We start from the raw sequence: 13,874 nt of genomic DNA on the forward strand, positions 1-13,874 counted from the left end.
CTACCTGAGCTTCTCAGAGTCTTATAGTTTTCTGGGGATCTTTTCTCCCTACAGGAGTGTGATGTAAGAATATAACATTAACATCGTCATCCCCATTTTACAGTTCAGAAATGAATAAGAAAGTGGCATTCATTTAATTCACTGCAGAGGCTTACAAGGTAATTATCTACAGCAGAGCTAATAATACCTTATGTTTAATGGAGATATTGTCATTATAATTCAGTGATGTTAAGGACATAATTCATCTTATCTTAAAGAAGATCTCCAAAACTGGACATAATATTTACTCCCCGAAAGTGTTGCTTCCACCGACCTCTAACAGAGCCTAGGAAGATTACCTCAGTTGTAGATTTTAAGACTAGAAATGTTTAAAAGTAGAAGAGATTAACTGCTCCAAACACAGCTAAGTTCTTGGCTAGTGTAAGCACAATTGCTTGCAACTCTCTGTATTAAAGGATATTTTTATTTATTTTAATTAAAATAGTTTATAATATTGTTTAGTAACAATCAAAGCCATGCCCAAGCCCTGGATTTTTAGGAACTGCACAAATGATAAGAGACAGTTGATGTCCTCCAGAGGCAGTCATAAAATGGACAGAGGTTAGAGGACAAACAATCCTGACTCTACCTGCAGATGGTCTGGTGCTTAACTGATTTGTTCACACTGAAATTTTCTGACAACGCTAGGAATCAAATTGCAGGTGTAATCCGATGTGTTAGTTGCATATAGTTGAATCTTTTAAAAGTGCATAAATGAAAGAAGAGACTGTGATTTATTTTCCTACGCTTTTTAAGCACTCTATCAAACATCAGCCTGCTCTGTGTTATAACTCACCCAGCCTCGCACACGCAGCCCTCCCAAGCCCATGCCACACTGTGCAGACTGAACGCTGTTACAGCACCCACCTGTTTGGGCATACATGACCACACAGTTTTCATCATTATTTGCAAAATTGGGTTCATTTGGAGCCCAGGCAACGTAGTTCACTGGAGTTCCATCCATCCACCTGAAAGAAGTAATTTGGGGTAATAAAGATTCTTAGTTGAATTAGTTAATATTTCTTTGTAAAGGACGTATTAGAGCTCTGTATTTTAAGTTGCCCACGTACTAGTTTACAAACACATGTTGTTCTCTGGTAAAATAAAAACAAGACCTTCCGCTTGGAATTAGTAAAAAATGTCTTTATATCAACTACCTACTCTGTTGACCTGGACCAGGTCTGAACTAACCATCTCAGCTGGCAGCCCCAGCCTTTCTTGGTCTCTGAGCATCGATAGCCTGCAGGAAACACAACAGTATAGCACTGGACCTGGCTTCCTCCAGAGCACGGAAACCTGAGCCTATTTCAGTAATTTCCTGGGCCCAAAAGCAGTAGCATAAGATCTTGTAGGGTAAGAGAGAGCCTTGAACCACTTGACACTTGGACCGTCTTGTTAAACAAAGGAAATCTTTAATATTATACAGCTATTGCTTTCTGCTGTGCAACAATCATTTATTCTCAAAAAGTAGCCAAGAAAAAGGTGAAAAAGCCTCAGTGTGCTGGAAGGAGGGAAGTCAAGTGGGCAATCTGCCAAGATTGAGAGCCTTCAGACAGCATCAGCTCCAGGGCAATTTAGTGTTTTTCTGGTTTTGGAGACTAAGCAACTGTATGTGTGTTTTGCAAACAAACTACAAGTAGGGAATTCAATAGGATGCCTAGCTGCTTCCACTTGCAAATCTCCTGAGACAAATAGGAAAAAACAGTACGTAATAAGCCAGGGGGAATTATATAAAGACAAATAGTGGCACCATCACACAGCAGCGAGGAGGATGAAACTAGTGAGGGAACAAGGGAGAATTGGACAAACAACAGGTTTTTTCTGAGCAGCGGATGTGATGTAGAAAGCAGGAGCTCCAGGAGATGAGACTATCCAGTCTTTGTGGCTTGTGGCTAAGCAAGGCATCCTGAGACAATAGAAGAAAGACTGAAATGAAGAGACTGAGACTCATCTGACCAAGCTTCAAATCCCAGGAGAAGGCACTAGAAAAAGGAGGGGTGGCAGCGAGGTGGAGAAGAGTGACACAGAAGTGTGTCTGTAACTCATCTAAGGCTCCATGGGAAGTTTAGTATATCCCCAGGCAATTTGTTTCCAAAGGCATTTGTAGAAGAATAATGACTCCACGTGGCCTGAAGCTGTCCTGCCCTGGGCTCTGACAGTAGAACCATCTGGAAATTACCTTCCAGACAAGGGCTTTCTAGTATTGATGTTTCACCTCTAAAAACCAACATGATACCTCACTGTAGGTTTTGTGTTTTGTTGTTGTTTTTTTTTTTCTTTGATCATTTGAATATTCAATAATGTCTGCAAGTACCATCTGGAACATCTTAGGGACCTCCGACCAATTTTATCTTTCATCTAACAAGGAAAAGGGGATGGCACTGCACTGACTGTGAGTGAACATCTCAGCCTCACAATACAAAAGCAGAGTATAGACCCAAAAAAAGGGTAAATAGTGAAAATATTATGCGAGAAATGCTCCCCCAAAGGAGCAGAATCATATTTTAAAACTTTATGTGAAGACATGGCTATAGACAGATTTTCTCAGGCATTGAACTTCCAACAGTCTTTTACAGACAGCCATGACAAATATGAGTCTGAAAAACTTAATTTGTTTTTACTTACCGGAATGTCTTATCAAGGCTCACACTTAAGCCAATATAAAAGTTATTTCCCCAGTCTTTATAGAAAGTCTAAAACACAAAAAAGTAAGAATTTTAATAAGCTGCAAGAAAACAAGTTTCAAATAAAATAAGCAAGCTCTCAAAAACCACTTTAATTTCAGTTGTACAATTGCATAGTATGTCAAGTACAGGGAGTTGGTGGGATTATGTGCCTGAACTGCAAAATGAAAAATTTTCCTCCAATTTCCAGTATTTTTTTTTTTTTTTAAAGTGGAATGGGATGAAAAAGAAATGGAGCAAAAAGCTATGTTAAGAAGTTAAGAACCAAATCTTAAGCAGGCTATAAAATACAACAGAATTTTTAAGAGTTTTAGGAAAGCATAATGACAATTTACCAAAAGGCTACAAGTAAATGGTAAGGTTTGGTACTTAGTCATGTGGAGGAGAGGATGGAACCATATTTGGTTTTAGTAGTATGAAACTATTTGCAAAAGAGTATATCATGATCAGGTTATTCTCTTCCTATTAGAAAATGTTTTGTCTTAAATTTTTTGCTGAAAATCTGAAATCTGTTTTGGCAAAAAGAGTGAAAAAGCTTTTATTGAATTCTGTGAAGAAAATGAGTTGTAAACCAAAACATACTCAGTAACTGTAGCTTTCAGATAAAAAGAGCAAGGGTTTTGAGATTTACATCCTGAGAGTGTTCTTGAAAAGAAGCTGAGGATTTGCCTACGTGTAGCAATTTATCAAAATAATGATTATGGTAAAGCTCTTAAGTAGATGAACCCATGAAAGGTGAAAGTGATTTTTTTTATGATGAGGACCTTTTTCTAATATTTCATAAGCGAGCTGAAAAAGGTGCCTCAGTGAAGGACAGAACAGTGCATTTTTGAAGTAAAATATGTTTCTTACATATCTCCAAAGAAAATTTTTTTCACTTTCACCCTCAATGACAGCAAGATCACCACCGTTCTTCTTGCAAAAGTCCCTAGCTTTTTCCATAGGCATCGATTCCTTGCTGATGTAGTATTCCTTGTGATTATGTATTATCCAGTCACCGTCACTAACAGTATATTCATAATCTGCAAGGTAAAACATTAAGCAGTCTGTAATAGAATTTAACATCATTGTATGTTAATTTAGTTCTGTTATTAGAAGTACAAGACTTACTGAACGTGGAATTAGGCTCTGGTTTCAGTGGTGCTCCTGCAATGTAAATCAATATCAGAGTATATTATGTTTCTCAGACATTTCCCAATTAAATATATTTATTCAGTTGTTACCATTTTAATTTCAAGAAATAAAGTTAATCTTAAGGGTATGCTTATTTTTGCCACAGAATTTCTCAAAATATGCGAAAAAAATGGTGTTACACTGAGCAAAATACCATATTAGAGCCATTCACAAGTTAAGCTTACAGAAACTATGCCCAACTTTAGGCTGCTGTATTTCATTTCCTCAACGTGCTGCATGTGTACCCCAACTTACACATCTATCTCAGGGATGAATTCACAGTTTTCAACTGCTTTTATTTACATTAAAATGTATTAAGTGTTTCATTACACTTGATGGCACAGTTGGCTCTAATACATGCAGATAGTGTGATCAGACCTGTGAAGGATGCTCATATCTGTCTCTAAAGGTTGCGTAAGGAAGTCCTCTTACCTTTTTTTATTTGGCAAACATAGTTCCGCATATATTCACAAAATAAATCATTCCAGTTCATATTATTATAGCCACTAAACACGCCACATTTTTCATTTCCATCATAATTGTTTGGTTCTCCATATGCCCACTTTTCAAAATTTACCTAAAGTGGAAACAACAATTGTCTTATATCATCCTGTTAATGAAAAATGTACTTCATTTGATTTCATCATCTGTCTTGTGCTTTGATGCCAGACCTTGTAAGGAGAAGGATATGACCTTTGCATATCATAGTGATTCCTCTGTGTATTTATAAGCCATGTTAATAAGCTAAGAAGTTATTGCCCTCTTTGTTATCAGGAGGGATGTAGTTGTCCTGCCAAGCTCTAGAAAGAAGTATCTAAATACCATTATCTGACTCCTCGGTTGATTATCCTGTTCTGAAATTTCAACATGAGACAATCTGTCAGTGCTGCCATATGGACTAGGGCCTTGCTGACCTTGATCTACTTAAGACGGGGAGGACAGTAAAGCCTAGTTTGAGTAGACATACAAAATTATGTCTAACATTAGTGACAAATGGGAATATAGAATCATAGAATTGCCCAGGTTGGAAGGGACCTTTCAGATCATCTAGTCCAACCATCAACCTAACTCTGACAAAAACCACCACTAAACCGTATTTCTAAGAATTACACTGACCCATCTTTTAAATACCTCCAAGGATGGTGCTTCAACCACTTCCCTGGGCAGCCTGTTCCAATGCTTAATAACCCTTTCAGTGTAAAAAATTTTGCTTAATATCCAATCTAAACCTTCCCTGGCACATCTTGAGGCTGTTTCCTCTTGTCCTATCACTTGTTACTTGGGAGAAGAGACCAACTCCCACCTTGCTACAACCTCCTTTCACGTAGTTGTAGAGAGCAATAAGATCTCCCCTCAGCCTCCTTTTTTCCAGGCTAAACAACCCCAGCTCCCTCAGCCACTCCTCAGAAGACTTGTGCTATAGACCCCTCACAGGTTTTGTTGCCCTACTCTGGACACGCTCCAGTACCTCAATGTCTTTCTTGTAGTGCGGGACATAGAACTCGAGGTGTGGCCTCACTAGTGCCAAGTACAGGGGGATGATCACTTCCCTAGTCCTGCTGGCCACACTATTCCTGATATAGGCCAGGATGCTGTTGGCCTTCTTAGCCACCTGGGCACACTGCCGGCTAATATTTAGCCAGCAGTGGACCAACACCCCCAGGTCCTTTTCTGCCAGACAGCTCTCCAGCCACTCTTCCTCAGGCTTGTATCGCTGCATGGGGTTCTTGTGACCTAAGTGCAGGACCCGGCACTTGACCTTGTTGAACCTCATACAATTGGCCTCAGCCCATTGCCCAGGCTGTCCAGATCCCTCTGCAAAGCCACCCTACCGTCAAGCAGATCAACACTCCCACCTAACCTTTGTCTGCAAACTTACTGAGGGCGCACTCAATTCCCTTGTCCAGATCATTGATAAAGATATTAAAGAGAACTGGCTCATTACTGAGCCCTGGAGAACACCACTTGTGACCGGCCACCAACTGGATTTAACTCCATTCAGCAGCACTCTCTGAGCCCAGCCAGCCAGCCAGCCACTTTTTTAGCCAGAGAAGAGTACTCCCATCCAAGCCATGGGCAGCCAGTTTCTCCAGGAGGATGCTGTGGGTAACCGTGTCAAAGGCCTTACTAAAGTCCAGGTAAACAACATCCACAGCCTTTCCCTCATCCACCATGCTTCATTCTGCTACCCACCCCTATCTGCTAGCTCAGGGGCCTGGGTACTCAGAGAACAACTGATTCTACTACTAAAGACTGAGGCAAAGAAAACATTAGGTACCTTACCCTTCTCCCCATCCTTTGTCACCGTGTTCCCACCCTCATCTAATAAAGGATGGAGATTCTCCTTAATCCTCCTTTTATTACTAATGTATTTATAGAAACTTTTTTTATTGTTCTTGACATCCAAAGCCGTGTTAAGTTCTAGTCGGGCTTTGGGCCTTCCAATTTTCTCCTTACGTAGCCTTACAACATCTTTGTAGCCTTCCTGAGTGGCCTGACCCTTCTTCCAAAGACTGTAAACTCTCCTTTCTTCCCTGAGTTGTAACCATATCTCTCTGTTCAGCCAGGCTGGTCTTTTTCCCCAACGGCTCATATTTCAGCACATGGGAACAGCTTGCTCCTGCGTCTTTAAGACTGCTTTCTTGAAAAATGTCCGGCCTTCCTGGATGCACTTGCCCTTCAGGACTGCCTCTCAAGGGAGTCTATCAAGCAAGCTCCTGAAAAGACCAAAGTCTGCCCTCTGGAAGTCCATGGTGGAAGTTCTGCTGACCCCTCTCCTTGCTTCTCCAAGAATCAAAAACTCTATCATTTCATGATCACTATGACCAAGATGGCCTCCAACCATCACATCCCCCACAAGTCCTTCTCTGTTTACAAACAACAGATCCAGCAGGGCTTCTTCCCTAGTCTGGTCCCTCACCAGCTGTGTTAGGAAGTTATCCTCAACACACTCCAGGAACCTCCTAGACTGCTCCCTCTCAGCTGTATTGTATTCCCAGCTGATAGGGAATAGGTAGGGTGAAGTCTCCCACAAGGACAAGAGCAAGTGATCTTGAGACTTCTCCCAGCTGCTTATAGAATATTTCATCTACCTCTACATCCTGGTTGGGCAGTCTATAACAGACTCACACCATAATATCTGCCTTGTTGGCCCTCCCCCTGATTCTTACCCATAACCACTCAACCCTATTGTCACCATCATTAAGTTCTTGACATTAATTACACTCCCTAACATACAGAGCCACGCCACCTCCTCTCCTTCCTTGCCTGTCCCTTCCAAAGGGTTTGTAGCCATCTAATGCAGCACTCCAGTTGTGCGAGTCATCCCACCACATTTCCATCACAGTTTTCCTGCTGCACAATGGCTTCCAGCTCCTCCTGTTTGTTGCCCATGCTGTGTGCATTAGTATAGAAGCACTTCAGTTGGGCTACCACTCCTGCCACCCTTTTGCTGGGAGAAGCCTTAACTCCTACCTCTCCATTCCCAGGCACAGCCATAGTTTCTAACCCATCAATGACCCTCACGTCTCTGCTGCTGCAAGACTCTCCATCCCCTGCCTTCACTGAGTCAGCAGAGCAAGGGATTTCACTAGCATCCCGTCCCACAGACATTGGCGCACCACCCCCAGGCTTACCTCTAAAGAGCCTGGTTTCTTCCCCTAGCCCCTTCAAATCTAGTTTAAAGCCCATTCGATGAGCCCTGCCACCTAATATAGAGGTTAGTACAACCAGATTTGCTCAGATCAAGATAGAGATTCCATCACTTTTGGTGTTATTTCATTACATTACTCTAAATGTCATACTGTTATCTATAACTATGAACTATCAAAAGATAAAAACTAATTTGTAGAGTGGAATCAGGTAGTAAAGACTTAAGGCCACTTGTGGCTTGTATAGGAGGAGTTGTGAGAGCTATCTGCCAAGATATACATGGAAAATTATTCAAAAAGCTGGAACAATAAATTATTTACTCACTGGGGAGCCATCACTCCATATAAATCCGCCATCGGAGTCCAAGGCACTTAAACCCATCCAGTAAGATAAGTGAAGATAATCTCTCTTTCTGAATCATTACAAATATAGACAATCAGACACAGTGTGAAATAGAAAAGGAGAATATATATCATTACATTATTCCCGGTGTTTTGATGCTTGAAGTGTCATTTCAGACAGTCATACAAAGTAATCATTCAATTGTCATGTGGGGAAAAACACATGTGGCAGGAAACAGTGAAATGCAGAGCTTCATGGGAAGGATCACAGCTGTCATGAGTCCACAAATACTAAGTTAAATGAAAATATATTTTAAGGTCTTGGTTTGACCAAGTAGCTTAGGCATCCAAATTCAGACATGTCTGTACTCATAGGCTTGATTTAAACATTTATATAAGCGCATCGATAGGGCAGGCTTTCCTTAGACTCCCAATTTTTTCCCATAACTAAGGAAAGAAGGCAGCACAAACTATTCCTTTAATCAGGAGTATTTTGTCTGCTGATCAAAATGAGCTAAAAAGACCAGGTTTATCCATTCAAACTAAACTCAGTTGAAGCCAATTTTGATGATCCTTCTTTCATTTTTGTGTATGTTCAGGCCACTTCAGTGCATAGCACCACCTTCCCAGAGGCCTGCCAAGAAACCCTTTTGCTCACCTCTTCCTACTCATTTCCTTCTGCCGCTTTGCAAGGATACACATCGTCTTTGCAAAGTAGAAACTGGTCACCAGAAATCCTTAATGTCTCTCAGAAAGGTCATTTTTTAATTGTGGGTTGTTTCTCTTTCCCTACATTGAAATGATGCACTGTGCAGATACTTACAAGCTCGTTATTAGATTTTGTTCTTCTTCAGTGTGGATACAAGCCAGATCTCCTCCAATGGCTCTGCAAAAATCCCTTGCACCAAACCATGTTTCCATTTTCTCCCTTCCTCCTTGAAAAATCTATAAAAAATGGACAATTAAATACTGTGTTGGGTACTACAGAAATTTAGAAATAGCATTCTGGGCTTCTAGCCTTCGTCTGGTGTCCTGGTCTCTAGTTTTATCACTTACTATTTAATTGTGCAACCATAAGCCTGTGGTTCCTCTATCAAATTTGATTTTCCTATCATCTCCAAATCCCAGTGACTCCAAACTTAGTTCGACCTACACGCAGCACTTTCCAGCACTCCCCCGGCACACCATGTGGGGATGGCTGGACATGTGTTACCACAGACAGGTATCATGTAGGCAGAGTAAAATCCACCTTCCACGAATAAATGAAACATATTCTCATTTGAAACGACAAGGATTTGCATTCAGAAGTTAAAGACCTACTTTGAAGCAGGAGCTGCTCTGAGGAACGGATTGCCATCCCTCTGGGCACGATGGGAGAGGGATTGTCGTTGGAGGAGGAGGAGGAGTGACTCCCTCCACCAGCTGCTTGCAGAGAAACATGTTTGTTTCTTCACAGTTCAAAATATCCCATAATCCAGCTGAAGTTCCTGTTGTCATGGCCACGCAGCCTGACTCCCTTCCTTCATGAAACATAACATTTTTTACCTTTATTGATAAATAACTGCATCTTCTCAAAGCATATGCTACTTAATTAAATATAATCTGTCCCCACTGCGTTTGGGTGCCAATAGCTCACAATAGCTCACATGCATTTCAATTAAATCATAAATAAGCTTTATCAAAGTCTTTTTACATTACGCTATGAATCACCACCTATCAAAGCCACCAAACAACAGTGAATGATACCAACTGACGCGTACAGTCCCACACGCTCTACCGGAAGGAGCTACCATGATCTCTGATTTAATCCCTTTAGCACAAACAGAAAGTTGCAAAGTTGTTTTTGCCACTTTATGCCAGTAGAGTTTCTAAACCACTATTTAGCTTCCAAACTCTCACTTCTCGGGTCCCCAGAGCAGAAACTCAGTGGCCCTTGTGGCACGTACCAGGCATCCCCGCGTTCCAGTGGGTGAAGGTGACCACATCCCCACTGGCCCACCTGAATGTCCCCTGCTCTTCTGCATCTGAGAGACCGATCCAGAAATACTTTGCTGGATTGAATCCAATTACAGAAGTCAAAAAAGCTTGTTCGTATCTGTGAAGAAAAAGTACCAAACAGATGTATCGCATTTTATTGTAATTTGTTCATTTCTTCAAACGACTCATTGTATTAAATCTGGTAAAGTTCGGGTGATTTGTTAATATGTGGGAAAAGATATGTACGGATTGAAGCAAGGGTAATAATCTTACTTCAAGAGTTCTGAATCTTATATAAATTAATTTTTATTTTATGTTTTGGTATTGTAAATCATGTTTAGAATTTAAAGTGATTCTATTCTCCTTTTGTGCTACACAATGAACAACATGAGCCAAACAATACTTGTGTTAATGCATATATGTTATTCATTCTGTATAAATAGGTACTACAGTGTTTTACTGAGCTTTATGATAAGGTCTACATCTTTAAATCCTGTTACTCTGGGGCAAAAATTCTACTCTTAATCTGAGAAGGGTAAGTTTCCAGATCTGCCTGTTACATAGGAAAGGATGAAAAGCTCAAATCCAGAGGAAATAAATAGTTCTATATTTATCTGTTTATTTTTAGTTCAACAAATTTTAAAATAATCTGGCAGCTTGGGGTTGTTGGGAAGTTGACGCCATTTTCTAATTCTTGGAGTCAACAACAGTGTAGGTGTGTAGTAGCAAAGGCTTGAATGTTTATATTGATGACATACAAGCCCCTGACATGTTTTGTAATACTTCTTCAGTTCTACCATAAATTTTCCAGCAAAGGAGTGGTGTCACATGAGACGCTATGAACAACTGCGAAGTAAGAAGGGGTTTCAGTTTGGCCCTTCCGTCCTGGTTGCGTGTATGAAAGGACAAGAATTACGTTTCCATACCTGTCTCTCACAGAAGCCAGGTAACCTTTGTTTTCCTCACAGATTTTTTTCGCTTCTGCAAATGTTGCTGGTAACTGCCCCACGGAGTAGCAGTAAAAGCCGTGCTTCATCCAGCCCTGTCAGCAACAACAGCAGAGATGCAGGGAGGGGCTGTCAGGCTGCGCACCACAGTACACTTCCGAAAGTCACGTTAATACCCCACCCCAAGTCAAAATGAATCCCAGAAACCATGAGAAGAAATGACGAGGATAATCAGACATAGCTTTTGTAACTGCAGCTGTGTGTCTTGGCCCTCGAGAAAGGACGCGCAAAGGGTCATTGCGAGCAGCAAGCCGTGGTTATGCCTTGGAGGTGGCAAGCACGCTCACAGCCGCTGTGCGGCTCCTTGTGTAAAGCCTGCTCTGCTTTCTCTTTCTGTAAGTGTAGCTGTTGCAAGAGGCTCCAAACAAGTTGCAAAATAGTCAGTTCAAATATTCCTGCCTCCTGTGGCCGGTTGAGGGAACCGAGGAGGCTGGGTGCAACCCAACAACGACACACGGAGGGCAGCTTTTGTGGGCGAAGTGACCAGTTCTGCGCTGGGAGAGAGCCGAGAGAAGCGTGCATGTAAGGGGGTGAAAAAAAAGAAGTTGACCTAAATTTTGTTTAAAGAAAGAAAAAATTTCCCAATAAGATATTGAGAAGTATCAACAACACAGACAAAATTAACAGCTTTTTAGGGCTCCACCAAGAACAGTCAAAATAATTGACTTCTGTGATACTCACTATCATGGGGATGAAAGTGAGATGCACCGACCTTTCACTGCTTTTGTTTTACACTTACTTTCTGGCAGCCCGGGTGAGTAACCTCAGCTTCCCCTGATTCTTCTGCCAATGGTTTCCTTTTACAGACGTAGCCGAGTTTGGTTTCACAAGCACTGTCAGCCCAGGATCCATCCTGAGGAAGAAACCAGAAGGAGAAATGAAATCTAGAGAAAATCCAGATCGAACAGGAGTATTCACCATCCTCAGAGAGAGCACCTCTTTCTTCCCTTGGCTGAGGCTGTTTCGGCTCTCTTCCTTGCCCGGATGCTTTCTCCAAATAGGGAACACAATAAAGACAGTGAGGGACACGTTCCCTCAGAGCTGTGGGAACGGGGGCTGCATGTATTAAAGGTTCAGCGACTGACAAGAGCAGGAAGGAAACATGCTGTTCCACTCTATTCTCACCAGCATAGTATTTATTATGAAAAATATGAAAAATGTATAATTTAAGTCTTTTTCCGTAGTATTAAGATATGTCATTTTATGCTGATTCTATTGTACCTAATTTTTTTCCACCTCCAGTAATATGAGCTTCCAATAAACCTGTGTTTTAGGTGTTTTAGGTGTTTTAGGGGAAACATAAGAAAGTCCCTGCTCCAAGAATCTACTACGCAGCTGTGAACAGCCACGTTGAATGTGGATGACGAGTTACTTCAACCAATTTCAGATGGGAGATTTGTTGTAACTGTTGCAGAGCAGACCAAGTCTCAGCGCGGTGCATCGCTCCTGGTGCTCCACCATACACCTTCCTAGATCTGCTCTCCAGTCTCCCTCCACACTGAGATATTCTGAATTAAACCAAGTTCCTAAAACCCTTTAAAATCCTTGTCCCTTCTTACATTTTTTTTGGTTTTGTTTTGTCACAGATGTTTTGCTTTTTGGGGAGCACAAAGGACAGAAGAAAGCATGAAAGTAGGAGAGGAATTTTTACCTCTCCCTTCATCACGATGCAGTCTGCCTTATTCCGTGTGTGGGTCGGCTCTCCGTGATGCCATTTGGTGTAAGTCACAGGTGTCCCATCACTCCATTCAAAATACATTTGAACCCTGAAGTCATTTAGACCAATCCACAGCTCATCGTCTGGCTCTGGGGACACAAAGGTAATTGTAGGTACGGGTATGGCTTAACGTGGAACAAACACTTCTCACACACACTTTCAAATGAACAAAGCCTTTTTAAAAAACTGTTAAGATCAAGGTTACAATGATTAAATGGATAATAACAGTAGTGTAATTCCAGATTAAAAAGTGACCTGCAGGAATACTCACTGTACCCAAGCTGAGATACTGTAAAACTGTATTCCTCAATAGTATGAATACTCGCCAGCTCTCCATCTTCTTTTCTACAGGAAGACTGGGCTTCCTTCCATATTTTGGGTGTTCTGTAAATTCTATAGCAATGACCTGCATAGGCTACCCATTCCCTGGGGCACTTAAAATGCTTTAAGTCACCTAAAAAAAAGTTATTTCAAAGGATTAATGAGCAGTCCTGTTCAGTGCTTTCTTTTAATCAAAAAGAATATGACCTGTACTGACATGAATTTTAAATATTGGAGCCCATAACGGGCAGGGGAGAGAAACAAAAGTCTGAGGATCACAAAGAAGACAAACCAGATTTTTCCATCCCAGTTGTGCTGGGAACTACCCAAAAACTCTTTTAAAGAATGAAATAACTACCAAGTAATTCGGCAGGAAAACTTTCAGGCCACAACTCCATGTTAAACTCCCCTCACTGAGGCTCTGGGTACAGCCAGGTTTTACAGAAAAGCACCTCTTTTCCTACCTAGGGACTTCATCTTGGTGAATTCTGGAGAGTTTGTACATTTTTTCTGGAGAACCAGTTGGAGCTCCTGCAAAGCTCAAACCATATATCAGAGAGCCCAGACACGTTTATGTTATACCAGACGTGTCAGAAATGCCAGCTGCACAGAAATGCTACACACTTTGTGCAGCGGCTGTTTCTTGGTGTGAATTTAGTGTGGCCAACCATCTTCCACTGCTTTGAAGGTTCTCATGGTCTGGTCCTATAAAGGAAACTGAAGAGGGCAGGATGTGCACGCAGCATTAGCGTGTGATCAACCACATTGTTCAGTGCTCCCTGGACGTGGTTTTGACCTGTGCCAACTTGCATTTCCCTAGGCAACATCCAGGCACGGTTTGGAGGTTAGCATGGGTCGGAAACCATTCCCAGTAAGCTGTCTGGATGCGGCCAGAATGTACAGGATGCCAGCTATGATGTACCTTTCATCCCCAAAACCAGAGAATAATCTTATATACTAGTGT

The 13,874-nt window shown here is 41.5% G+C and overlaps 1 protein-coding gene across 1 annotated transcript in view; it reads right to left on the reverse strand.

The window, feature by feature from the left end:
- LOC134511160 (macrophage mannose receptor 1-like) overlaps positions 1–13,874 on the reverse strand; it is a 35,428-nt gene that overhangs the window by 14,757 nt on the left and 6,797 nt on the right. The window contains exons 7-19 of the mRNA XM_063324719.1: positions 12,861–13,043; positions 12,524–12,678; positions 11,612–11,725; positions 10,792–10,907; positions 9,835–9,983; positions 9,209–9,408; positions 8,712–8,833; positions 7,872–7,959; positions 4,329–4,473; positions 3,834–3,869; positions 3,576–3,745; positions 2,665–2,732; positions 907–1,007 (exon numbers count right to left, since the gene is read on the reverse strand). Coding sequence (XP_063180789.1) covers positions 907–1,007; positions 2,665–2,732; positions 3,576–3,745; positions 3,834–3,869; positions 4,329–4,473; positions 7,872–7,959; positions 8,712–8,833; positions 9,209–9,408; positions 9,835–9,983; positions 10,792–10,907; positions 11,612–11,725; positions 12,524–12,678; positions 12,861–13,043 — 1,647 coding nt within the window. The remainder of the gene's footprint in view (positions 1–906; positions 1,008–2,664; positions 2,733–3,575; positions 3,746–3,833; positions 3,870–4,328; positions 4,474–7,871; positions 7,960–8,711; positions 8,834–9,208; positions 9,409–9,834; positions 9,984–10,791; positions 10,908–11,611; positions 11,726–12,523; positions 12,679–12,860; positions 13,044–13,874) is intronic.

This window comes from Chroicocephalus ridibundus, chromosome 2 (genome assembly GCF_963924245.1).
Source record: "Chroicocephalus ridibundus chromosome 2, bChrRid1.1, whole genome shotgun sequence".
NCBI classification, from domain to species: Eukaryota; Metazoa; Chordata; class Aves; order Charadriiformes; family Laridae; genus Chroicocephalus; species Chroicocephalus ridibundus.